Source organism: Phasianus colchicus, chromosome 1, assembly GCF_987193195.1.
Source record: "Phasianus colchicus chromosome 1, bPhaCol1.hap1.1, whole genome shotgun sequence".
NCBI lineage: Eukaryota > Metazoa > Chordata > Aves > Galliformes > Phasianidae > Phasianus > Phasianus colchicus.
Genome location: NC_143436.1, coordinates 61045914 through 61072876, shown reverse-complemented (window position 1 = coordinate 61072876; position 26963 = coordinate 61045914). Strand labels below are relative to the sequence as shown.

The 26963-nt window shown below is 46.8% G+C and overlaps 1 protein-coding gene across 1 annotated transcript in view; it reads right to left on the bottom strand.

The window, feature by feature from the left end:
* The window catches only part of B4GALNT3 (beta-1,4-N-acetyl-galactosaminyltransferase 3), a 60996-nt gene extending 36234 nt beyond the window's left edge, over positions 1-24762 (bottom strand). Inside the window, exon 1 of the mRNA XM_031589860.2 lies at positions 24579-24762. Coding sequence (XP_031445720.2) covers positions 24579-24726 — 148 coding nt within the window. The 5' untranslated portion in view covers positions 24727-24762. The remainder of the gene's footprint in view (positions 1-24578) is intronic.
* Between the last annotated feature and the right edge of the window lie 2201 nt (positions 24763-26963).

Genomic DNA, 26963 nt, shown 5'->3' with positions numbered 1-26963 from the left:
ATGAACCTCCATCAGTTGCAACAACATTTTAGTGATCTAGATTGGCCTTGCAGTGGCATAGGCCAGTTTCGTCAGTTCTCACAGGTACAGCTCATCAGGTTCCAGGGACTTGTTTCTGTCCAGTCCATTTAAGTCCATTTCTCAACCTGACCTTCCACCACCAAGGGTGCATCTTCTTTGTTTTTAATTTTCCTCCTGGACCCAGGGCATGACATTCCTCAAGGCCAGTTTTACCAGACTCACATTTTCCCGTCTTCCTTTTGCTATTGATATACCTGTACAAGTTCTTCTTGTTGCCCTTCACATCTCCCTCCAGATGGGTTTTCGCTTTCCCAGATCCATCCCTACGCACTGAGACAGTGTCTCTAGATTTCTTCCTAGCTGACCCAACCCTTCTGTCACCTCCTGTATGCTTTCTTTTTATGTTATTCAGGAGCATCTTGTCCACTCATGCAGGCCTTCTACCATCACTGCTTGACTTTCTGCATGTTGGGATGGACTCTTTTGGGGCTTGCAGGAGGTGATCCGTGAACAACCAAGCAGTTCTCCTGGATCCCCTGCTCCACAGGACTATCTCCCACAGGAATCTCTGAGGCAGCTCCCTGCTCATAGCAGTCTGCTCTTCAGAAATTTAAGGCTGTGATCTTGCTCTTTGCCCTGTTCCAAATTAACTCTGACCTGTACACCACATGAGGCAAAAACCACCTTTTAAAATTGCAAAAAGCAATTTTATACCAGCTAGTCATCTCAATGCACTGATAAGTCCGAACTCCAAAAGTTTACAACTTAAATGGTTTTGAAAATTCTGTCTGTAAATACCTTTAAAGTAGAAGTCCCAATGGAAACTGCTGGGATTTGAGCCAAGCTGTGCGTGTGCTTTTTTTAAAGCCTGCCTTAAAATGGCAATACAATTAACTACTTTAGAGTTTCCAAGATCTTTGTGAACCTTCCTCTGCTTTTCTGTGCTCTCAGATACTCCACCTCCCCATGGGAAATCCACCTATTCGTTGCAAGTTTCAAATCTGTGATGGAGAGGCTTTGTGATACTGAAAAATGAGAATAGAGGGACAAAAGAGAATAGATCAAATGATACAAAGAATAACGAAAGGTCTTGTAAGCTAAGTTTATTACTTATGTTTATCACTATATTCATGAGATACTGATTTTTCATTTAAGTAAAGCAACCACAGAATAACATTGAGGTTACCACATCAGCATTTCATAGGATTTAGAAAACTTGGAGCAGAACGTAAATCCTGTTTGCTACAGGATATTAAGACTTTGTCTATTATATTTTGTAATACACACAATTGCTACTGTTAGACACACTGTTCTACTTGGATGATCGATGCCAAAATGATGCAATTAGATTCTAAGCAGCCTATTGTCTGGGAGCTTATCCATCCACCCATCCATCTGTCCAAAACCTCCCTGTGGTGATGCAATACTAGTACATACACTGGCAAACTAAAATAAAATTGCTCACTCCTGTCAGGTTCATTTCTTTATTGCTGCCCTGGATCTTAGCAACAGTTAAATCAGGAGGGAGATCTGGCTTATTGCAAGAAATGGAGTTGGCATGAGTTCAGAAGGGCCCAACAAGTTACTCTTAAACATTTGCTCTTTTAGCTAACAACATGAATGACACTCACACTACATGATTTTAAGGATTTGGACTAACTGACTGAATTTTATCATGTGTTTTTTTTGCCATACTGAGTATTAAAGATGCTTGTTCAGCACTGACTTTGACATCACTGCAAAAAAACTGGGAGTTCACCCCACCTGAAAACAGCTACCTTGGCTTTTGAAAATTTAATCTTTCTAACAGTATCACCAACGAAGTATTGGGATAAACAGTGTGAAATGTAAATGCAGAATGAGTACAAGCCTTTACTGCTCCACTGCCGTGAGAAATTTATTAGTCTGTGAATGCGGCCGTGTTCATGTAGTTGGTGAAATTTGGGCATCTCTTGGATGCCAGCAAGCTCTCCTCCACTTTTTTTCAGTCACCATTTGATGATGAGAATAACATGAAAGTTTGGTTCCTGGGAATACTGAAGGACTTGATCATCTAACTCTCCAAAAATTTATCACCAAAAATGGAAAGGATGAGGAGGCTGACTCTCAGAGTTTGAGCAGTCAGGTTCGTGTGGACTTGTTACAGAACTGCTGCTAGTTGTATCAGAAAAATCAGGCTCCTGGTTACTCTGATCCTCATAAGAAATTAAAAAACAAAACCAAACCCAAAAACAAAACATTTATCATATAGGAGTCTATGCATCTCTGAAGCTGGCAAAGTAAGCCTCACTGGATTTGACTTCAAATGCTTATAGCTTTGCATAATTGGGAAATGTCAGAATAACATTCTTATATGTCTTCACATATGATCAAAAACATGATTGTCACAAAACCAGATGAGACACACAGCATGCCTCAGATCCTTGGAAAAATCTGTTTGCCAAAGCACTCAGCTGCTGTGAGAGACCCTTGTGGAAGGATGCCCTTCTTGAATTTTTCTATCTTGGACCATCTCATGTGAAAGAAAGAATTTAACCAGTAACTTTATCCCTGTTACAGACTGTTAAAGAACAGTTACAATAAACACATAGAACATGCATCATTTTTCACTGAACTTTACAGAAATGTTTAGGATGCTTCTAAATTTAAGTCCCATACCTAAACCTAGAAACTCTTGCATGTCTTCTTCATAACAATGGAGTCTGCTTATGTTAGCACTGCAGTAGGGACTCTGTATAATTAAGCTTTCATCCAGCAACACTTCAAATGATAGGAAAAACATATGGGCAAATCACTGTCATAAAATTATTAGTGAACAAGAACACAAGGAAAATGTGCTTTTATTCTACCAACTCTGTAATAACAAGTTGACTATCTATCTTCTTCTGTCCCTTCTCAGTTGCCTCCCCAAGCTTTTCATCTGATTTCTTCTCCCTTTCCATTCCCTTGCACTGTTAGCTACTTCCAGCCTCTGATAGTTTTGAGGTAGCATTCAAATGCTCCCAGTGATACCCCTGGGACTCCTCCTCCTAGTCCTCTCATGTTTCCCCAAGGGCTCTGTCTTCTCTTTCATCAATTGCCTCAAGCCCTGTCCCAGTCTTACAATGCTGGAAAGATATGCAACCCGATAGCATTAATAAAAGATAGCTTGTACCCCCATTCCCTTTCATCTCTTCTTCTCTGGTGGTAAGTGATCCTCCAGCCACCAAGGCAATGAGCTAGTGCCTGCCTGGGCCAGCACTGCCATGTTGAGCCACGGGACCCACTGCAGGCCAGGCTGCCATCTGAGCAGGATGGCGAGTGAGCCAAGATGCTGCTCCCCTCGGCTGCCCTTGTTTTCTGCCAGCACCTCAGGTGGAGAAAAGCACTGGTGAAACCCTTTCTGTAGAATCACAGAGCCATGGCCAGGGTTAGGTGTGATGGACATCAAACAGCCTCATTGCCTACTGGCCTGCTACAAGGGCAAGGGAAAACTTTTAGCACTAATGTCCTTACAGTGTAGGGTCACGCTGGAAACAGCAAAGTCCTTCTCCCTTCCTGGTCTGACAAGGGGTAGCACTGAATTCGAATGGACTGGTGGGAGCAGGATGTAGAGAAACGCCAGTACTTGTGAACCTGAGACTGAAGATTAAATTCCTGTTGAAACCCTGACAGCTTCAACACTGTAAGCAAGAGAGGAGCTGCAGCAGAGCACATTTGCTCAGCAACCAGAGGTACAGGCTTTAATCAGATCCCATAAGAAAACAAAACACAATTATAGTTGAAGAGGCAATAGAGGACAGCACCTCAGTGTACCATATTTTCTCTTTTAGTTGCTTGCTCTAGTTTTCAGATCAAAAGGAGGATTTTAACAGATAGGTCTGCAAATTGCAAAGTGAAACAAAAAAGCCAGGTTATTTTTTGCTCCTTGAAAAAAAAAAACAGGGGTCTTGCCCAATGGTCAAAGCTGCCTAGCTGCGTATTTGTGTATACAGCTGCCTACAATTTGTATGGGGTTGTACATCTATAGGACAGAAGGAACAGAGCAAAACCAAATTGCCACAGAGAGTTACGTTAAAAAGATTCTCTTTACCACTCATCTTCCCAGCAATTAGAGTAGCTTACTCCCAGTTTTCTGGGTGATTGAACCACCCTAGAAGAATAAACCCAACATATTTTCAACCTATGCTTTTGTTTACTCAGAGAGGGCCAATTTTTAATTCACTTCTTATGAGAACTGGCAACAGGGCTGGATCATCAAAGGGCTAGCCTTAACCAAACCAGAAGGGAAAAAAAAACAATGCCCATGTAATGAACTGTTGCTAAACAACATCAAATACATTTGAGGAGAGTTTGATCTGCTCCTGGAAGTTCCACGAACACACACACAAAATGAAATAAATACGTTAGGTTATTTATTGCCATTTCTTCACTCAACTCAAAGAGCTTCTGCCAGAACTACAGTTACTGTGCATAGAAGAAAAACCACAGAGGCCCGCCTAGGGCTACTCAGCACGCAGATGTGCTCCAAACTTACTGAACTTTGCTGGTTTCAATTAGAGACCAGAGTTAGTTCTTTAACTCTGTGTTACAAAAACTCCTGTCTGAAAAGGCGCAGTGTGTGCACAGTACCTCCCTGTGCATGAAATAAAAGCCCTGCATAGGAATTTAGTAATTAGCAGATCAGATCAGTCCACTGGTTCGTCCCATCAGATAATCTCACTTTGACTGGTGGCCAACATCTAATGTTTAAAAGGCAGAAGGAAAACAACCTTCAAAAGTACCTTTAGCTGTATTACTTTACGGAAGAGAAAAAAAAAAACATCCACATGACCTATGCAAACAGCCAGCTTATGCCCTGCAGCAGAAATTCAGATTAAACTTCTCTTACCATGTGTAATTGCAAGTGTTATTATTAGTCATAAAATTATCCAACCCTTAAAAAAAAAAATCCAGCCATGCCATTTGCATCATAGGATCCTGCAGCACTCAATTAACAATCCTGAAATTATCCTGCACATACACGATAGGTGTTATTTTATACATAATGTTTTTTAATTTAAGGGAGCAACACCCTTATGCTAAGGAGCAGAAGGAAACCAAGAGACTGATTTCACTTTTGAAGCCGCTTTGAATTCTGTTGTAGGACCAGCTTTCACTCTTCTCTTTTCATGGCAAAAAGAATTTTAAAACCTTATATTCTCCTGTCACGTGTAAACCTTTTCTGACTCAACCACCTTTATCATTCCCCCCCTTTGGGCCTTCTCAGACTTCACGATGCTCTACATGCTGAGGCACACTGAGCTAGGTGCATTACACCCCACGGAGATGTGTTTGGCTCAGCTGCTCCTTTCTCAGCTCTCTTTCATTCATCAGACAAATCTGCTCTGGCTCATGTTGACTTCAGCTCAATGGGAGCCCTTTAGCTGGCTTCAGCGGGCTTAGATCCAGCCCTAGGCCCTCACCAACTGATGCTTTCACCAGCTGCAGCAAATGAGGCAGGCAGCTTTGTTGCTCAGCCAATTTTTACCATGCAGTATAGTGAACAATTCTGGGGTCACTCATCTGCTCCTTTGTTCCCCCTACAATACAATTTTTGAGATATTTTCTCATATTTTTCAAATCCAAGAAAATGCTGTCTACTGTTACCAATGCCTCCTCAGATAACTTTGGCCTGACTTTAATTAGTGCCTCACAGCCTGATTGTAACCTCAGAAATGCTACGGTCAAACCGTAGCAATTTCCCTGAGTTTTGAGAGCAGATTTTAGGCCTTGTAATATTTAGATCTTCTCAGTCCTCCTATGGGGACTGAGCAGCAAGCGGTTGTGGGAGCAGCTCAGGTCAAAATACAAGTGCCAGGGCCTGGCTTTCCTGGACAGCCTGATCTAGCAGTGGGCAACCCTGCCCATGGCAGTGGGATTGGAACTAGGTGACCTTTAAGGTCCCTTCCTATCTAAGCCACTCCATGATTCTATGATTTCAAACCCAGGTGCCCAAAGCGCAGCAAGTTCAACCAGGCCAAGCAGGGAGTTTGCTGCAGCCAGCACCCTGCCACAGTATCCTACACTCCCTTCCTGCATGAACGCTTAGGGACAAGACTGACTTGTCTAATGCCAAGAGCCATGTCTGCAGCCGGTATAAACTCAGGGGAAATCATGACTTTTTAGCCTGGCTTAACAACAGCGTGGGCTGCTCAGCTCCTGCCATGTCCTTGTGTCTGGCTGAGGTAAGGGCCTGCTAAACTTTTGGAAATGACATGAGGTTCTTGGAAGCAACCAATGATATTTGGCCACTTGTATAGGAAATACACTTGTACAAACATTCTTGCAGACAGTTCCCTCATCAGCTTCCCATCACAAAAGGGTGCCAGGGATTAGTTCATTCACCTCAGGGATGGAGTTGACCTGCTGTCTCTGACAATCCAAACCCAGCTGCCCCTGTCCTAGTCTCTTCCATTACTTACTAAGCCTGACTGCTTCTATGATTGCTTCCTTGGATGCTTATCTATATACCTAATCCTAGTGTATGCTCTGGGTGTATGCCATTCAACACAGGCTTCTCTTTTGCAAGGGAACAAGGAGACACAGTCCTTCCAGGAGACAAGTCCGGGGCTTCCAACACATGAAAGATGTGGAGCTTTTGAGAGAGTCCAAAGGAGGGCCGTAGTTACAATCAAAGGGCTGTAGCACCTCTCCTATGAAAACAGGCTGAAGGAAATGGGCTGGGGAGAAAACTCACTGCAGCCTTCCAGTATTTAAAAAGAGTTTATAAACATGAGGGAAATAAACTTTTTATGAGGGTAGATAGTGATATGACAAGGGGGAATGGTTTTAAACTAAAGGAGGGAAGATTTAGAATAGATGTCAAGGGGAAGTTTTTTTGCTAAGAAATCAGTGAGGTGCTGGAACAGGTTGGCCAGAGAGGCTGTGAATAAGGCCAGGTGTTTAAGGTCAGGTTGGATGAAGCCCTGGGCAATCTGATGTGATGCTTTATCTAGTAGTTGGCTACTCTGCCTGTGGCAGGAGGGTTGGAACTTGATGATCCTTAAGGTCCCCTCCAACCCCAGCTATTTTATGATTTCTATGATTCTATGACACTGTTCAAACATAGCAGCCTTCTCCTCAGTGCCTTTCCCACTAACTTCCCCACTAACACTGCTAGCAATTTCACTTGTTTGAGTTCTGTATCACCTATATCTTTCTCTACCCACTTCATGAAACTCCAACACCATCAGAAAAGTACCTGACTACAAATTCATCACTGAAATACTCCTGGATCATGTACATATTACTTTAGCAGGTTTCTTGGAGTATGCTAGCAGCAGCCAAGTGTATGCTGAGGGAAGGAAAGGGCTCCACTTTGCTTTACCAGCCCTTTCCCCTTCACACAAGGCATGGAAGAATCAGCCACATCTAGTTGCATCTTTTGAGCTCAACAGGATTTTTGCTACCATTCCCCAGGAGAAAACTATTTGGCTTATGCTATTTTGCTGAAGGATATACACAGGTGCCTAGAAATGCACATACATCATCATTTTTGTTGGTTCCCCATCCAGGTATAATCATTCTTTCTGCTGTTTTAGCTCTAACCAATTTAGACTGTACCAAGTTTTTCTTGACTACCAGTTCCTTACTGGTAGTCTCCCTGGCAAAGTGCTTTGGATTGTTGCCTGAGTCCCTGCAGACCTTTGACCAGCAGCATTCTGGCACAGGAAATGATTTGCTCAGGCCAGGTATATGGCTGCATGGCTGATTTCTAGGAGCTGCTTCCAAAACAAAGCAGCCCAAACCACCTGATAGACTCAGCAACTGCTCGTGGAATGAGTAGGCACTTGAAAGCCATTATTTGTGTATGGCCAAAAGGAAGCATCTACATTGCAGTGTTGTCCACTTTTGCTATTTTTGACAGGAGTAGCTCAGCTCCTGTTGAGCTGGCCTGGAAGCCAGCTCCATCCAGGATGAATTGAGTGGGAACAATGACAGAATCGAATTAGGGACTGGATAAAAGCAGGTGACAGTAATCTTGTCAGAACAGGGCTCATTATTTCCTGGCACTTATGGGTCATTAAGAGACCTAGGCAGCTCTCCAGAGACATAGCAGCCCCTCATCCTGCACCTGCCTGGGTTGTCCCACCTTCTCATGGCCACCTGTGTTTAGCCAGCATCACCCACTTAATTGTTGGTTCCCTTGGCCATAACCTATCAGCTTCATCTGGCACCTCTCTGGGGTACCACACTGAGTGGCAGGAAAGGACTGACATTATGCATTTGATTCACAAGCATCCTTGCTTCTTTTTATCCTGGATTCATAAACTAAATTTCTCAGGATGAGGCAGAGTAGGTTCATGTGCTAGAGCTGGGACAAGGCAGAAACTTGCCCTGCGGCACCCACCCTTGGAAACCAGAGCAGCCTTTCCCAGTGAGCAGAGGCAACACACAATGATTGACACCAGTTCCCCATATATAGCCTTAAGTCAAAGCCTTCTTGATGGAGAGTTATTGAGTGTGGCACTAAAGGGCCGTGCCAGGACAGGAAATTTGGCAAACACAATGGAGCACGTGGGCTTTCAAGGAGACCCTCTTCCCTCAGATGTGGAAAAGGCTAACATGGCCCTCTTGTGTGTAGCAGTGAGACAGACGGACACAATCCAGTTGTGATGTTTTTACAGAAAAATACGGAGAATGTGCTACAAGGTTGAAATCTTCAGATCCCTACAGGTTGTTTGCATGCTGCCCTGCCCTGTTAAGCACTAAGAAGTGACTGACAACTAGTAATAACACCTGTTACCTTGGCTGTAGGAACACAAACAAAATTCTCAAAGTTCAAGAATGATTTCTCAGAATTTTAGACTTGTTAAAATACATATATTTTTTTCACCTTGGTGAGCTACAAGTGACAACCCTTAGCTTAAGCTCTCTGCATAATGGTTTCTTTGTGTTTCCTTTAGGAAGGTGCCCAGCACCTTCAGGTACTTGTGTACCTGCCAGCACTGGAAAACTACAGAAACATCCAAGGAGAGGAATAAGATGATCTTATAATTCTGATTAAGCAAAAGGAGATTAAGAAAGCCTTTGTTAAGCAATGGAGGAACAGGATGCTGAAGTGAATATAGGTACACTCCCTGCTGAACTACAAGCTCTAAATATACATGTATCTCAGGCTACAGTCCTAAGTCTGAAGAGGTGTGCATGTTACAGGCTCAGCTGATTTCTTATCAGGAGCTGGGATGATAGTTCAGTGCAGAAAGCCCTAAGATGGGAAGAACAAGAACTGCCACCGGCCCAGATGAAGAAAAGCTGAGTGAAAGCTGTACAAGCTGCACAGAGTGTGAGAGGCACACAGAAATTGGCAGTGACTCTGTATATTGCCATTATGTTGTCTGCATCCCACTATGCTCTCCTTTGGGAGAAAGATGCTACCTCTCACAGCTCTGCTGCTCCAGCCCATGGAGCTCGTTGCAACTGAAACAGGCATGTGTGCAGCTACGTCATCAGGATGTGTTGTGCACAGAGAGGAAAGGAAGGACAAGAGGATGGCCTGTGCAGTGGAGGAGGAGGCAGGCAGGTGTGAAAAGCAAAGATGGCTGCTCAGGATCAGGGTACAGAGGCAGTGCAATGCTGGGGATGCTGACATTCTCTGCTGTGCTGCTTGGGCCAACCCAGTGAGCAGTTGGCACGGGACGGGGTCAGAACTTGAAATGGAAACACAGTTGCAACCCTAGAAAGGAAAATTGCAACAGCCATGGCCACAGCATGTCTTATTTATGTGAGATCTGAACTACCACCTTCAGAACCACTGCTCTGAAGGCAAGAAGGGGAAAAAAATGTAACACAGAGTATGTTGTGCAGGACAGAGCTTGGCAGCAGAGAGAAAGGCTTTCAGGGTCATGCAAGCATGAAGGAGAATACTGCAAGAGTAATACTAGGTGAGGTCAACAACTTGCAGGCACGTGCACGCTGAGGTAGACAGGTATTCATGCAGAAAGTGAGCATATGCACACCCTGAGAGCACAGGGGAGCATGCAGCTGTGGATGGAAGGGATACATGGAGCCCCTTGGCCAGAGGAGGGACATGTGGCAAGGTGAAGCAGAGCAGTGCATGGCTTGCAAGTGTGCATCCATAACCATGCAGAAGGGGATGGTAGGAGGTGAGACAGTGTATAGCAGCAATCCCATGTTGCAAGTATTGCTGTATGCTGGGGTTACCTGGGCACTGCCAACTTTCTCTGGGCAGGAAGACAGCAGCACCTAGCAGAGAAATATTACTCACTAAAGTCTCTTAATTCTGGTGCTTTTGATGCATCGATATCCTACACAGAAAGGATCCCTGAGTGACAGGAAAATCAAGAGAAACCCAGTGCTGACAAGGGACCAACACCAGAGGGAAAGCTCATTGACAGTGACTGGAATCACTTGCTCCTCCCATTGCCTACAGGGGCCGAATACAGCCTGCGTTATTCAGTGTTTTAACAAAGCATCAACATCTGTGATCTTATAAATCTTAAGATGAACTTTAATGTCAACCCTGGTGTAAAAACATCAAGGTAGAGTGTAAATTAAGAGCCTCACACCTTGGCTCTATACAAAGGAAACCACTGCAGTTGATGAATACATTATGCAGAACAGACACGTAGAAAAGCTAGCGTGGAAGACTTGCCTCTGGCCTACAAAGCAATGCATGAGGTACTGCAGGAAGCTTAAGGGCAGTTTAGCAACACACTATTTGGCTGCTAAAACCCTCACTTCACCTCACCTACCCATTGTGTACAGTGTCAAAGGCCTTGCTGAAGTCTAGGTAGACTACATCAACAGCCTTTTGACGAGGGAAAGGCTGTTGATGTAGTCTACCTAGACTTCAGCAAGGCCTCTGACACTGTCTCCCACAGTATTCTCCTGCAGAAGCTGGCAGCCCATGGCTTGGACAGGTACACTCTTGGCTGGATAAGGAACTGGCTGGAGGGCTGGGCCCAGAGAGTGGTAGTAAATGGAGCTAAATCCAGCTGGCGACCGGTCACAAGTTGTGTTCCCCGAGGTCGGTGCTGGGGCCTGTCCTCTTCAATATCTTTATTGATGACCTGGATGAGGACATTAAGTGCACTTTCAACAAGTTTGAGGATGACACCAACCTGGGAGGAAATGTTGATCTGCCTGGGGATAGCGAGGTCCTACAGAGGGATCTGGACAGGCTGGATAACTGGGCTGAAGCCAGTGGGATGAGTTTTAACAAGGCAAATGCCAGGTCCTGCACTTTGGCCACAACAACCCCAGACAACGCTACAGGCTTGGGGCAGAGTGGCTAGAAGACTGTGAAGAGGAAATGGACCTGGGGGTATTGGCTGATGCTTGGCTGAACATGAGCCAGCAGTGTGCCTGGGTGGCCAAGAAGGCCAATGGCATCTTGGCTTGCATCAGGAAGGTGTTTCCAACAGGAACAGGGAAGTGACTGTCCCCCTGTACTCAGTACTGGTGAGGCCGCACCTCAAGTACTGTGTCCAGTTTTGGGTCCGTCCCTGCAAGAAAGACATTGAGGCCCTGGAGTGGGTTCAAAGAAGGGTGACAAAACTGGTGAGGGGTCTGGAGTACAGGCCTTATGAGGAGCGGCTGAAGGAGCTGGGATTATTTAGTCTGGAGAAGAGGAGGCTCAGGGGAGACCTTATTGCTCTCTATAACTACCTGAAGGGAGGGTGTAGTGAGCTGGGGGTCGACCTCTTGTCTCATGTAACTAGTGATAGAACTAGAGGGAATGGCTTCAAGCTGCACCAGGGGAGATTTAGGCTGGACGTTAGGAAATACTTCTTTTCTGAAAAGTGATCAATCACTGGAATGGGCTGCCCAGAGTGGTGGTGGAGTCACCGACCCTGGAGGTGTTCAAGGAATGTTTGGATTTTGTGTTGAGGGACATGGTTTAGTGAGTACTATTGGTGATAGATGGATAGTTGGACTGGATGATCTTGAAGGTTTTTTCCAACCTTGGTTATTCTGTGATTCTGTGATTCTGTGATTGCACCATGGCCACCTCAAGCTCAGAGGGAAGAGTTGCAACCAGGGGTTCATCCATGCAGGCCACCCTGGTCAACCAAGCGCATGTAAAATTATCCTAGCATTAATCCAACTGTCTGGCATTCAATTTCTGGGCCAAAGAGAAGAGGACAAGTGAAGTACAGGGGCTGCAGTTCTTCTGCCAGGAAGTTCTACTTCTTAATCCAGAGCAAACAGGTTTGATTAGATGTGCTCAGCAAACAAGAGGAGCACGTGGAGATGCCTTTAGAATCTGTGCACATCTGCAGTGTAGTTACAGATGTTTCTTTACAAAACTACAGATCCAGACAGTACTAACACATGTATTTAAAAGAACAAAAATTACAAAAGAATGCAAAGCAAAGCATTTTTACTTTGGCCATACAGGGAGGTGACAAGTCCCAAGCACCCACAACAAACACAGCAAATAAAATCCAAGAAGCATGAAAGGAGAATTGTAGCCTATGCACCTCCAACTGTACAAATGCACTCACAGCACAAACCTGTGCAATCCAGGACAAAACCACCACTACACACACTGCCTGCAAAAGCAAGGTGTGAAAATGAGAAAGCAGTCCTGTACCAGAGGATTTGCCAAATTGGTGTGAGAAGGGGAAGAGGAAGATACAGCCTCATTTTCCCCCATCCTCCAAGCTAAGTCTCTCAGTGATACTTCACTTTGTTGGGTTTCGGGCAAATCCTTACCAGCAAAAACATCCACCTGAGCTGGACTTGACAGAGCGTGCAATTCATTTTGCAGCTGCCTCAGCCCACATATTTCACCTTTCTTACCCATGCTAAAAATACCTCAGTGGCCTTCATGGACTCCTCATTCCACCTCTGGCAGGGAAAAAGGGAAGCCAGGGACCCACAGGACAGTTTTTGCTTCCCTTGCTTTGCTGGAATGAGACACATACCACCACGGTTATCACAGGAGGCAAGCACCTAGACCTGAGGCTGATGCAGGTGCAGAGATGGACACTGCCAGCACCACATCCCTCCAGCCTCCAGGGCTCTTCCCTTTCCCGCAACCAATGCAGCAGAGACCTAGCAGAAGGCTGGCACACTCACTGTAAAACCTCCAGACACAACTGGAGAGGCCACTTGGCACATTGGCTGGTTGACACATGAGGTGCAGCCATTCCATCTGCTCATTTCTCTGTGGTTTGTAGGAAAAAGGGTAAAAGGAGAATTTCATTTGCCTTTCAACAGAAACAGTCACCAGACAGACTATGAACATGCCATCATAGATTTTTACTTCTTTCTGCCATTGGCCTAACTTTCTCCATGAGCAGTGCCTGCCAGCATTCCTTTAGCTCCTTGCCATTGAGGTGCTCTGGAAACAGAGCTCCTTGCAGACAGGACCTTCACAGGGCACGTCAAGCAGACCCCACATGTCCACCATGAAACATGGGCCTGCTCTGCTTCAGCACTTGCATCGTGGCACCCAACCCGCTGCTGGAAAAAAAAAAAAAATCTCAATACAAACCTTGATTATGTTTATTTTGGGGTCTATTTTGGCTGTCTGGGATGCTCACCTTGCTCCACTACATGCACTTAGGGATCAAGTTCCCATCTCTGCTGCATCTTTCCACCCATTTCTTGCTCCAGGGCTGTGCAATTCAAGCAAAGGCAATGAACGGGAAATGTCAAAGGTGAAAACCTTTGAAGTGAGGCGTGCCTGGGGCATCCAAGCCAGCAGGACTGTACCAGCAGAACTGGCTGGGTCCAGCTTACTGGTCAGTAGTGAAACAATGTAGTCTCTACAACTACCTGAAAGGAGATTGTAGCAAGGTGCTGATTGGCCTCTTCTCCCACCTAAGGGTGATAGGATGAGAGGTAATAGCTTTAAGTTGCTCCAGGGGAAGTTCAAGCTGGATATTAGGAAAAATTTCTTCTCAGAAAGAGTGGTGAGGCATTGGAACATTGGAGTCACCATCCCTGAAGGTTTTCAAGAAAAGGGTAGATGTCACACTGGGTGACGTGACTTAGTGGTATGGTAGTGATGGATTGATGGTTGCACTAGATGATCTTAGTGGTCTTTCCAACCTTACTGATTCTGTGATTCTGTGAATATGCTTTTCCCTTGCACTGGAGTTAATTAATGCTCTCCCTTCACAGAGATCAAGTGCTTCAAAAGGCTGTTGTCATTAGTATTACAGAGGTACAGGCCACTGAAGGGCCTTGTCCTGGAGCTTCAGCTAGTCAGCAGCACCCCATTCCCCCATACTGGATCTGTAACCACCACACCACACCCCCCTCAGCCATGAGAAGACAAGTGCTCATTTATGGTGGGCGCTACTGAGGGCAGCAAATTCCTCAGCAGCTTGTTCTGGCAGGGTGGGAGCACTGAAATAGTTTTATTACAGCAGCCAAACCCCACATCTGCCCAGAAAACCTCTCCCTGAGCAGAGAGTCATCCAGGAGCAGAAGCTGGCCTCCCAGCCTGTTTACATATTCAAAGACAGGCAGAGAAGGAAGCAAAGCTCTGGGAATAAGGATTTCCTCCCAGCCGCTCCAGCCCCCCCCCCCCCCCCAGTGGCACCCTGAGGCACCAGATGTGGCACCAGGCCAGCAGCAGGCCTGCTGCTCTGTGTGGAGCGATTCAGGGCTGCATTCATCTCCCCTTGCCAGGCCTGGCTGGGTCAGACACGGCATTTGGCAAGAGCAATGCTCCCTGCTAATTTTAGCCTCCAGCTCTCCACCCAGGCAGCTGGAGAGCTGCGGAAAGCTGGGCAGCACTGAGGTGAGGGCTGGAGATTCTGTCTTCAAACAGCCCGCATGCTTCCAGCTAAATATAAACCCATGGCGGGTGGGGGACGGAGCAAGGCCACGTCACAGCTCCCCAGAGACCTGTTGCTGGAGCTCGCCTGCTGCCCGGAGGGCTAAAAATCCCAAATCTATGACAGGATTCCATGTGTTACACATATTTACAGAGTTATGAGCATTTGTGAGGATGAAGCAGGTAACCATACGCGGCAAGTGATGCAGAGCAATGCAGCACAGAGCACCACGCTCAGCTCAGGGAAACCAGATGTCTTGGCAGGCACAACTGCAGTAAAAAGCCACCATGGTACCAATTTTCAAGGCATCAAACACCCCTGTGACAGCAAGCATGCTCTTAGCCACCTAAGTAGAGTTGCTTACAGCCAGTTGCTATCAGCTTCTGTAATTATTACTCCTGCGTTTTCCTTTTTAAAACTCAGAGTCAGCAGTCCAACCTCTTCTTTCATCTCCTCTCCTTTTGATCTCTGCACCCAACACCACCAGTCCCAGCCTCTGCTCCACTGAAATCCAAAGCATTTATTCCTAATTCAGACTTCAGCTCTTTGTCACCCACTGCTTTTGGGTGGCCACCAGCATTTTCTGACCACTCTGCTTCAACACTCACCTCACTATGCCCCATTTCTGGCTTTCTCTGTCTCAAATAATCCCCTTTGCCTCCATTCCCAAATACTGCTGCTTCTTTCCTGCTTTACTTATTTTTCAGATTTTTTTCTTCCTCTACTTTTGCAAGAGCTGCAAGACACTGAAACATTTCTTTCCCCTCCTCAGTGTCTCTATGCGTGATACCTAATTAAAACAGAGTTACACAAAAAAGGTAGTGAACAGCAGCACAGATGAGCAGCATCATGCCAGCTACAGAGAAACATGGTTGGAAAGCCATGAGCAGCAAAACCATATGAAATTCAGGTTGAGTGATGGCCATCTCAGCTCCACCACTGGAGCAGGTGACTGACAGACAAGTAAATACACACGAAGGGCTGCAGCTATTAACTGCGGGGGGAAGAGAACACCCACTACCAAGGTTACAGCCTGTCAAACCTTGGTGTCACAAAGCACAGCTCATTCCCTGAAGAGGCAGGAGACCAAAACAACAGAGACAGAAATAGAATATGTCTATCAGAGGATAAAAAAGTTCCCAGCAAAGCTTAGTACAGAGCAATGCAAATGTCCTTCACCTTGCACACTGAAAAAGCTTTTCCTTCCCCAAGGAAATGGCTGTGAAAGAACAGGACCGAGAACTGCCCTGGGAGTCAACAGCCCAGGAGCCATGGCAGCACAGAAAGAGGCAACAGAGCAAATTTCCCCAGCCCATGTGCTTGTGTAGGCCCTGAAGAATTAAACACCTTTATAAAGAGAATTTTGTTTCTGAGAGGAAAGGAGAATCGTGGCCAATACCAAAGAATTTCTGATGGTTGAGGTGCTTGCAGAGCACCTGGAAAACAGGTGAACTGGACAAAACCTTTTTCCACAAGTTGCCATTAGGGCTGTGTTTGGCCCTGAAGCTCTTTCCTAGGACATGGATGAACTCAAATCCACAGGGATATTTGCTCTAGCGGGATAATCCTAGAGAGGCATCACCCAAGGCTCTGTGAAAGTTGAATCTGCCAGGCTGAAGCAAGAGAATCTAAACAATCTACATAGTAAAAAGAAAAAAATAAAAATTGAGAGAAAAAATTATAAATGCTTGAAAAAGTGGCCTACTTACAGAATATCCTGAGTTGAAAGGGGGCATAAGGGTCACTGAATCCAACTCCTGGCTCAATCAGGCCTGCTGAGCCTGAAACATCCTATAGGCACAGGGCTGGAGTTTCAACTAAAAAACTGAAAACTAAACAAATAATATTCAGTATTTTGAGAATAAGCACTAATTCTGCAATCCACAGTCAGCACACTGGTTGCTTTTGTAAGCCCAAGCCCACTTTGCAGACTGACTGAAAGCCTAAGAGAGATACAGTGATTGCAGGCACTTGCTAGCACAGGAAACAGAGATACAGCAGCACATTATACGATGGTCTGTCTTGATTGAAAACAAATTAAAACCTCTCAGCTGGCCTGCTCACAGCAAACCACAGGCTGCAGCAGCCAGCATTGATGCTGGCAGTGAGTTGCTGCAGCAGGTCAGGGAGCCTATTAGTACGTGGCTGTCTGGGCAGGATATTCTCAGCCTTCAGTAAGTTTTGTTTTATGGCCTAGATGGGGTTAATAGCAACCAGACACGACTACTACAATTTTACAGATAGCAACATTAAATAATGTAAATAAAACTAATTTAGGAAGTGAAGCATTTACGAGAAGGGCTGGAGACAGCTTAACTAGGCTCAAACAAACAGCAGCGCTGAGGAAGCTGTCGGAGCTGCCAGCACCACGTACATGGGCCAAGTCAAACAGCCCACACTGATGACATGGAAATAAGTGGCCCCTTGAAGCAAGGCAGAAGCGTATTTATTTAAAATGGCAGGAAAAAATACACATATTGTGGATGTAGATTATTCTCCCATCAAGAGAGCTTTACCAGACAATTCTGCAGCCTAACAGGTGATGATACAGATAAAATGTTTTTACTGGTAAACGAGATGTAACAGTACTTGACAATGAACTGCTGTTTAACATGCATGAATTTATAAAATTTCAGTGAAAAACAGCCTTCCATCTAAACCTTCTAGTTCCTGATACCTACAATCCAGTGGGCTAGTGAAAAAGAAAGTTTAAAATACACAAGATGCCTGTTATGGAAAACCTTGTAGTTAGGTCTCTGGTCTGTATTTTAGTGTTTTTACATTACAGAGTTGTGCTGGCTGTCAACTGCTCATATTTTGCTCGATTGGAAACAAAACCCAGGAATATTTAGTCTGTCTGAAATCAAGGTCACTGGGGACTTGTAGATGAGATGGAAACCAGGCAGCACAAAACCAACCCATGTATGATGCAAAGGCCTGGGACACAATTTGCATCTGCTATGGGAAACAGTGACACAGAGAAGCAAGAATAGCACAAGATGCAATACTTTTGCCATATAAATGAGCAATATAGAGTAATGGATGATAGCTTCTCCAGATTCTAAAAAGAAAGGAGAGAAGAAGCCACATCCACTCCTTTTTCTTCAAAATAAATAAGTCTCAAACGGGACAGTCATATAACACCAAAATAACCAAGTCTGAAGAAATAAAGCCAGAATTAGTGAACTTATGAGAGTAGCACTGATGCTTCAGGGAGACTCACAGGTTCACCCGGAATCTTTGTATTATCTGAAGTGATCCATGCCACAGCGACTAACTGAATCTGGTTGCTCACTGTAGCTAATATAAATAATTTCTTATGCCAACATGGATCCCTGTGACGTCTCTGGAGAGGGCTGATTGACAGCAACGTCCCCCTACATAACCTTAACACCTCCAAGTGCGGAGGGCTCTCCCCATCCCAGAAATACCAAAGTCTGGTGCTAAAATGGCACAGGGGAGTTTCTTGGGTAGAGATGTAGAGGAGCTGTGGTCAAAACCTGACCAAAGTCAGTAGAGGTAGACCTGGTTTCTTTTGTTCTTCTGCTTTGGATGCTATGTATTGTTTTGTTTTGTTTTGTTTTTTCTCCCTCTTCTTTTAGGCTTCTAGAAATCATTCAGAAATGAGTTTGGAGTCTGAACAAGAGATGAGCGCAGACCCAAAGCTGGAGGTGTATTTTGGCTTGGCTGATTAAACACACAGACTACAAATGTCTCAGATCATAAAAAGTAGAAGTATCTAAGGACCAAGTTCACACCTGTTCCCACCCAAGGCATTATGTGTGTCTTTCTTAGATCTCCCACCACATTAAATAAGACAGCTTATTTCCTTTTCTGGAAAGCCCTTCTCAACTACTACTGCAGGCTTGGGGAAAAAAAAAAAAAAAAAAAGCTGTTGAATTGGGAAGTGTCTGAAAAAAAGGAGTATCAGTGCACAGCAAGAAAAAACAGAACAGGAAAACATCAAAACATCAAGTACACGAACTCCATCTATTCTTAAGGCAATCACTGTAAACACAGGAGGAAGAACTCTATCATCCCAAAATCCCTACTGCCATGACCTACAATAGAGCCTCCAGGAAGACATCCTGCTTTTCACAGTCTTGCAGACACTGGTAATTCCATACCAGGAGATGAAAGATATCAATCACCTCTCCCAGCGCCACTCTGCTTCCACATCTGCCTGAACCTGCAGGTGAGAGGCACAAGACAGAGTCTTCGTGCTGACAGCTCAATGCCAGCCACCCGCAGAGATGCATCTCCAGAAGACAATAGTGTTCCTCTGCCAAGCAGAGCAGGCATGGAGGAAGGCACAGCTCCCTGGTATATGAGTAATCCTCACAGCCTGATTCAACAGGACAAGAAGGTGTGGTGTGAGAGTACGCATTGTGCTGGCACACCTCTACACAAACCTGTCACAGGTAACGTATGTAGTCAGAGGGGTGGTGCAAGAGGTTCTTTCTAATAATAATACAGTCTTTGCCTGGCCCCAGAAAGTCCCCAAATCGCTTGCAGATGGTGGGCCAGGTTCCAAGAGAGCAAACACTCACAGCTCTCATGCAGCAAGCAGGGAGCCAGGCGTTGGGCGCCGCTCCAGAAAGAGGTTACATACAAGTCAGATCCCGACCTGACTTTGCGTCAAGAAGTGGAAAAAGCCAGATTCACAAGCTGCTTGCTGTATGTGCATGGGAAGGAATCGATTGCCTCCAAGTCAAAAACCTGTCCTGCCCACAGTGCTGGCCTTCTCCCAAATCATGGTGTGCCTCGAGGAACGGTGTTGGCGCAAGTCACTGCGAACCAGTGTCTCGTTTCTGTCCTCAGAGATACCAGATGAACTGCCTCAGCTCTCAGCTTGTCCCAGTAAGGGAGGTGTTCCATCCCTCGGATCATTTTTGTGGCCCTCCTCTGGATGTGTTCCAATAGATCCACATCTCTCCTGTACTGAGGACTCCACATCTGGATGCAGTACTCCAGTGAGGTCTCACCAGCGCGGAACAGAGGGGCAGGTATCTAGCTTGACTTCCCCACTAAAGAGAAACAGCAAAGGTTCAGCCACCCGTGGAGCGTCACATACTTGAACCTCTCATTGTGGGCACTCAGCAACCTTCGGTGCAATTAGCTATGCAAAAGAGAGATACTAAGCATGCACAGGCAAGTAAGTGTGTGAGCAATTTCAAAAGCCAGACGGTGTGCACGTGAACAAAGCTGCATATCTGAGCGTGCACAGCCTTATGCATAGGTGCAGTGAGGTTATAGAAGTGGATGAATTACAATGAGCAACTTCAGTATTTCACCAGCTGCCTCCTAGCACACAGATGTGCACCTGCCAGGACTCAAGATAGGTTTTAAGTAGTTCACGCTGCTCTGTAATAACCTGGAGCCAATTTTCTAGGGCTGGAAACATTAAAGGCACACATATTGGGGATGGGAAGTTTTGTCATAAGTGAATTTTATAAGCACATCTCCCTGGATTCTCCTGAGTCCCTCCTATTTCCCACTTCAGACACTGGAACTGCCTGCTGCTGAATTAGAGCAGCAGCCCAGGTTCCAAGAAACAAGACTGTCACAAACCCAAGTGGGAAGACAACATACTCCCAGAGTTGCTTACACACAACGCAGAAATGCAGAGGAGCAGGGGTGGGTTGGAGTAGCCAGGAGGAGCAGGTTAAAGGTGGGCCCCTTACTCTCTTGCTTCTACAAGCAGCACTTCCCAGCAATTTCATCTAATCCTGCACACCCTGCTCTAACCTGGCTCAGCATCACACACCTGCAATAAAGGAAATCAGTGCAAGTGACTTATGGCCTCCCAAAACAGCACAGCCTTCACAGATGAAAAAAAAAAGACAGCAGAGCAATGGCTTTGAGTGACCTTGTCTCTAAGCTTGTTCAGGGATTCACTTTTATGATGTTGACACAAAGTTTTAAAGCAAAGAGGGATTCTGCAGAGGCCTGCCATCCTACTTATCCACACTGAGCATGGTTTTCTCCCAGGAAGACCTCTCCCTGCCCTTGCCCACTGTCCTGACTGTGCTGCCAAGCCAACAGAGCACAGGACTCAGACTCCAGACCCACTGCTCTGTGCTTCACTGTTGCTCCCTCCCTTCCCAACTCTTCACTCACTCATCCTGTCCTTGGTGGATGCCCTGTCTATGGGGACATTCAAAGACAGGCTGGAGAGGCTCTGAGCAACCTGATCGAGCTGTGGACATCCCTGTTCATAGCACGGGAGTTGGACCAGATGACCTTTAAGGGTCCTTTCCATCCCAAATGATTCTGTGATTCTAAAAAGAAGATCCTTGTCTCCAGCACTCACTGGTGGGGTGAAGCTCGCTGTGTGGCAACCAGCAGAGATGGGAAAACCACTTCTGCTCAGATCCTGCCGCGAGGCAGCCAGTGCAAGCTGCCAGTGCCCAGGTTCCTTGGCAGGAAGGCAGTGTCCTGCCTGCTACAACTTGTGTCAGATGACAAGAAGCCACATCCCATGGGAGGAGAGTTGTGCCCATCTTCTGCTCGCATCAGCCTGCTTGGTTTTCCTCCCTCAGCTGAAAACATGTTTATTTAAGATTCCTATAAATACCTACTGAGCAGCAGGCCAGCCAAATATGCTCAATTAACAAAAAAAGAAAGAAAAATAAATGAAACAAGCATACCTCCCAGTAACAGGAGCACTCTCATGCTCAGGAGACAACAGCCCTGCCAGTAAAGCTTTCCTCCATATTCTTATATTTAGGGACACCTTGATGCAGTCACATTTGAAGGTATTACTTTCTTTTTAACCAGACTGGCTGCTCATTTCAGTATTACCTTCAGGGCCACTCCGGAGGGCCCACATGTTCACCCAACCCTTCCCAGTCTGTCCCCAGGAACCCCACAGCCAGAGACTCTCCCAGCACAGTGATACAATGCCACATGACCACTGAGTACCAATTATTACAATAGATTCTCTGAGGTCCTTTATTCTCTCCCAGCCAGTGTTATTTATTTCCCACTGTACTGGCCACTGGAGAGGCCACACCTCGAGTGCTGTGTTCAATTTTGGGTCCTTCATTACAAGAAAGACACTCAGGCCCTGGAATGTGTCCAGAGAAGGGCAATGAAGCTGTGATGGATCTGGAGTACAGGTCTTATGGGGAGCAGCTGAGGGAGCTGGGATTGTTCAGTCTGGAGAACAGGAGGCTCAGGGGAGACCTTGTTGCTTTCTACAATGATCTGAAAAGGAGTTTGTGGTGAGGTGGGGGTCAGCCTCTTCTCCTGAACAGCAACAGAGCAAGAGGTAATGGCCTCAATTGTGCCAGGGGAGGTTCAGGTCAGATAATAGGAAACATTTATTCTCAGAAGGAGTGGTGCTGCATTGGCGCAGGCTGCCCAGGGAGATGGTTGTCACTTTCCCTGGAGGTGTTCAAGAACTGTGTTGGACACGGCACTGAGGGCCATGGTTAGTGGGTATGGTGGGGATGATTTGGGGTTGGACTAAGTGACCTTAGTGGTCTTTTCCAACCTTAGTGATTTGATTCTTTGATTCCATGATTAATGTGGTTAACTCGTTGCATAGCAGAGTTCCACATACGTAAAAGGAGGACAGTCAGGGTCACACAACTCCATTGTCTGCAGCCACTGCAGATTTACTTCTCCCACTCCACACTGACCTCTTGAGAGAGAGCAGCATGAAGTTGGGGAGAACTGCCATGACCAAGGACCTTTCTGCAGAGAGCACACACATACCCATCCCTTCATAGGCAGTTCTACAATGCTTTTTTGGAGGCAAGAAGAAAGATCAGTTACAGACATAGGAGACAAAAACAGATCTCCCTTAGCTCCCTTCCAACCCCAACAGATCTACAGCTTTCTGCCCTCCATGGAAGGAGCCTGACAGCCTTTTTACCTAGAAAATTATTGAGTAAACAGCCTTTGTATTTTATCAGCAATAACTGGGGAGGCTGTTGCATCAGGTCATTAGAGATGGCAGCTCTTGGTTGGTCCCCAGCTGTGACTTACAGAGGGCTCCCACCTGGGACACACGAAGGATAAAAAAAGCATTAATTGCTCTGAGAATCACACCCTCCTCTGTCAGGTCTCCAGGACCTCTGGAAAGAGCCACCACACAGGGTCACAAACACAGCCAACCCAGTCCCAAGAGAAGAAAACACTATTTTGTTCTAACAACCAGAAGAAAACAAATACCAGTTGTTTTTCATTCCAGCCCCAGATTTCTTTTCAAACAAAGCAAGCTTCTGGAGGTACAGGGTGAGAAGAAGGGTGGGGAAGGTCATGGATTAACCCCGCTCTGCTGGCAGCTTCCGAGATGCTCCCCAGGAGGCCAGGGAATGCAACCTCAATACCCAGCACTCTGGTGCTGCAGAGATCCTGATGAGGCTGAACCCTTCCCTTCTTGTGCCATCAGCAAATGGTAGGTTGGGAAAGAGTGCAACTTTTTCATTGAACTTGAGTATAATACAGTTGTTTTCCTCATCTTCTGTTTTAGTTGTTAGGGACCGCAGTCGTGTCACTGTTTCCAGTTTCAGTCTTGAAACAGGATGAATTTTCTAAGATGTAAGAGTAGTTCCTGCCTAAAGGCAGAGGGGAAAAATCCAAAGCATAACAGCACTTCCTTGCTAGTGTGCATTCCTGCTATTCTCACCTCCCTCCCAGCCCTTTCTTCTACTACCTCTCCCTCTGTATTGCTACCAGTACAAGCACCTTCACTGTGTGCCTGCACACACCCAGCCCCTTCGCCTTATCACCATTGCTTTAATGCCTCGCAGCCTCGCTCCCTCCCTTGCTGCACCACAGGAGCCCTTTTCACATTTACAGTGTTTTTGGGTGTGTTGGCAGGCTAGTATGCAGCAGGAATCATAGAACCATAGAATAACGTTGGAAAAGATCTCAAAGATCGTCAAGTTCAACCATAGACCCACCCCCACCCTGCCCACTGCCCACATCCCTCAGTGCCACATCCACACGGTCACTGAACACCTCCAGGGATGGTGACTCCACCACCTCCCTGGGCAGCCTGTGCCACTGCAGCACCACTCTTTTGGAGAAGAACTCTTTCCTAACGTCCAACCTGGATGCTTGGCTAAATGGCATAGAAGATGCCACTTGGTGCAGGCTCATCTTCCTCATCCCAACTAACTTCACAATGCATGAAAAGGGCATCACAGACAAAGGATCCTTTCCGGCCACCAAAATCAGACCTCTGCCACGGTTGGAACAATAAATACACGGTTTTAACCTTAAGATCACAGATAACAGGGAACAAATGGACCAGCTGATGGTCTGGTCCTGTAGTGGCTTTGTGGGAGCAGATACCCCTGGAGCACCCTGCACAGCTGCAGCTGACAACCTGGTTGCTGACACCAAGGGAAAAGGAAAAAGGAAGGGGAAAAGGAAAAAGAAAAAAGAAGAAAAAGGAAAGGAATCTGCCCGTACCCAATCTCCTCCCTGCTGTGCTCCTCCAAGTTCGCACCAAGCACACCGTTACCAGGCCAGCAGCGCGCATCTCCCGGACGCGCGTTGCCTCCTCTCGTACATACAGACACACCGCCGCTGTCCCGTTAAGGCGATACTCAAAGCGCCGGCTTCGAGCCCGCCCATCGGACTCCGCAAACCCGGCCGGGTCCCGCGTCGTCACAGCCCTCCGAACAGAGCCGACGGCAAGAAGGCGAAATCCCGACACCGGCCCCTCTCTCGCGACACAAACCTCAGCTCCGGCCCCAGCAACGGACAGAGAGACGAGGACGGAAAGGAACGGGACGGGACAGAACGGGTGATACTTACTGCGGTCCGCGCCGGCTCCGCCGCCGGGTCCCGCCGCCGCCAGCAGCTCCAGGTAGACGGCCCAGAGCCCGAGCGCCAGCGCGCCCAGGGCCAGCAGCAACCGCAACAGCCGCCGCCGCCGCAGGCGCGCCAGCAGCCGGCCCCGCATGGCGCCGCTCAGGGCGCCGGGCCCCCTCCGCCCCGGGCCATGCTCCCGCCGCCGGGCCGCTCCGCACAGCACCGGCTCGGCTCGGCCCCCCTCCGCGGGGCGGGCCCAGGTGCGGGGCGGTGCCGCGGCCCCGCGGGGGCAGCTCCCGGGCGGGCTCTGCCGCCGCTCCCCGCACCTGCCTCCTCCCCGCGGCTCCGCAGCGCTGCCCGGCCTCGGGTCGCCGCCTCCGCCCGGGAGGGTCCGCACCCTCCGGCACGGAGTTGGGGGGAGATATCTGACATCTCTAGGAGGTGCTGACCTGCCCCTTTGCTCTGCGCTGCTGAGACCGCACTGGAGCACTGCGTCCAGATGTGGACTCGGTACAGGACAGACAGGGACCTGATGGAGTGCGTCCAGAGGAGGGCCACAAAAACGATCCCAAGGATGGAACACCTCTCCTATGAGGACAGATATGAGGACAGGCTGAGAGCTGGGTTTGTTCAGCATGGAGAAGGCTCCAAGGAGACCTGAAAGTATCTAAAGGGGGACTATAAGAAAGAAGGCACTGACTCTTTAGCAGTGTCTATTGTGACTGGACTAGGGGAAATGGTTTTAAACTGGAAGAGGGAAGATTTAGATTGGATATAAGAAGCTTTTCACAGTCAGAGTGATGAGGCACTGGAGCAGGTTGCCCAGAGAGGTGGTGGATGCCCCATCCCCAGAGACACCCAAGGTCAGGCTGGACAAGGCTGAGCAACCTGATCTACCCGTGGGTGTCCCTGTTCATTGCAGGGGGGTTGGACCAGATGGCCTATAAAGGTCCCTTCCAACTCAAACAATTCTGTGCTTAGAAAAAAGAAACTTATCCTCCATCTGTCCAGCCCCAGACAGGGCAGTTGACACCAGGACTGCCTGGCCACTGGGACACGGCTTGAACCAAGACTACAGGAACTAGAGAGGGACATTTCTCCTATCCAACAACTGCACTGTTGGAACTTGTTTGGATATTAAGATAAATAAGCATGCAGTTCTCTGGTTGTATGAAGGGGAGTGGAAAGGAAACTCTAACAAAAGGACTGTCTACCCAGAGCACCCTCTTCACGCTGGGCATTCTCAATGAGCGTCCACCAGTTCAGCCAACAGGATATTTTGTGTTTTGCTCAGGGTTTTGTTTATTGCCCATTTTGGCTGTGTTTCCCCACAGTAATACAACACTTAAGGACACGCATCTCCTCTTCCTCTCCGGCTGCATCTCTGTGCATCCCTGCCTTGTTCTATTACGCCTGTGCTTTTGGTTATCTAACAACTGTTTCTCTGTTCTGTAAGTTACTTTTAGCTCTGTGCCAACATCTTTTCTCTGCACTCTCCCCAAAGGTTCAATTATCTGCCTCTTGCTCCTTCTCTTTTTTCTTCTCATGTAACTTTCACGTTAACACCAATTACCAGCCCCACACCGAGTACCCAAGCATCCCTTACCATCACTAACCCCAGTAACTGCAGGGCCCCCCTCCTGCCCCTAGCCATGCTCTCAAGCACAATTCCTGACTTCATCTCAACATCTGTACCTGAAATGGCTGAAGTGCTTCTAGCAGAAAAGGCAGTTCTGAAGATGCTGTTGCCTATTAATTCCCCTCTTGGCTTTTTGGTACTAGACTCTATAAACATGTTGCTGATGAGCTATGCTGGTAAAATCCATGCTGATGCTTTGCAACACAGTAGCAGAATCCACTGGTTCCTCAGTTAAACTCTTGGCAAAAGCATCTTTTTGACCAGTTAAGTTGCAGGTGACAGCCCAGGTGTGACTGACAGCAGCAGCAGTCACACAGTCTTCCTGCAGCTCTGCTGTCTGGGTGGGAAATCTCATCCATGCTTCTATCTTTTCACAGTGTTACTCTTTTAATACATCTCAAACCCTAGTTATGCAGACAAAAAGGCATAGAAATGACCTGGCCTTCCTTCTCAGCTGCGAGGAGGACACATTTTGGTGTGACCTTGGGCACGAATGCAACCTAGTGCCTCGAGCATCATATCCTTGATATTCATCCTACCCTAGGAATGGGCCTCAACTGCCTTCTGAGCCTCATAACTCTCTCAATATTCACAGCACACCTGCACTTCCAGAAAAAAAAATACAATTACCTAGTCCAAGGTGAGATCTTTCAAAAGACTTTTCAGGATTTATCATAATGAGAGATGCATCTAAGTCTGTAATCATTTTGGACATCCACCTCTCTTCAAATCTAACTACAATTCTGACC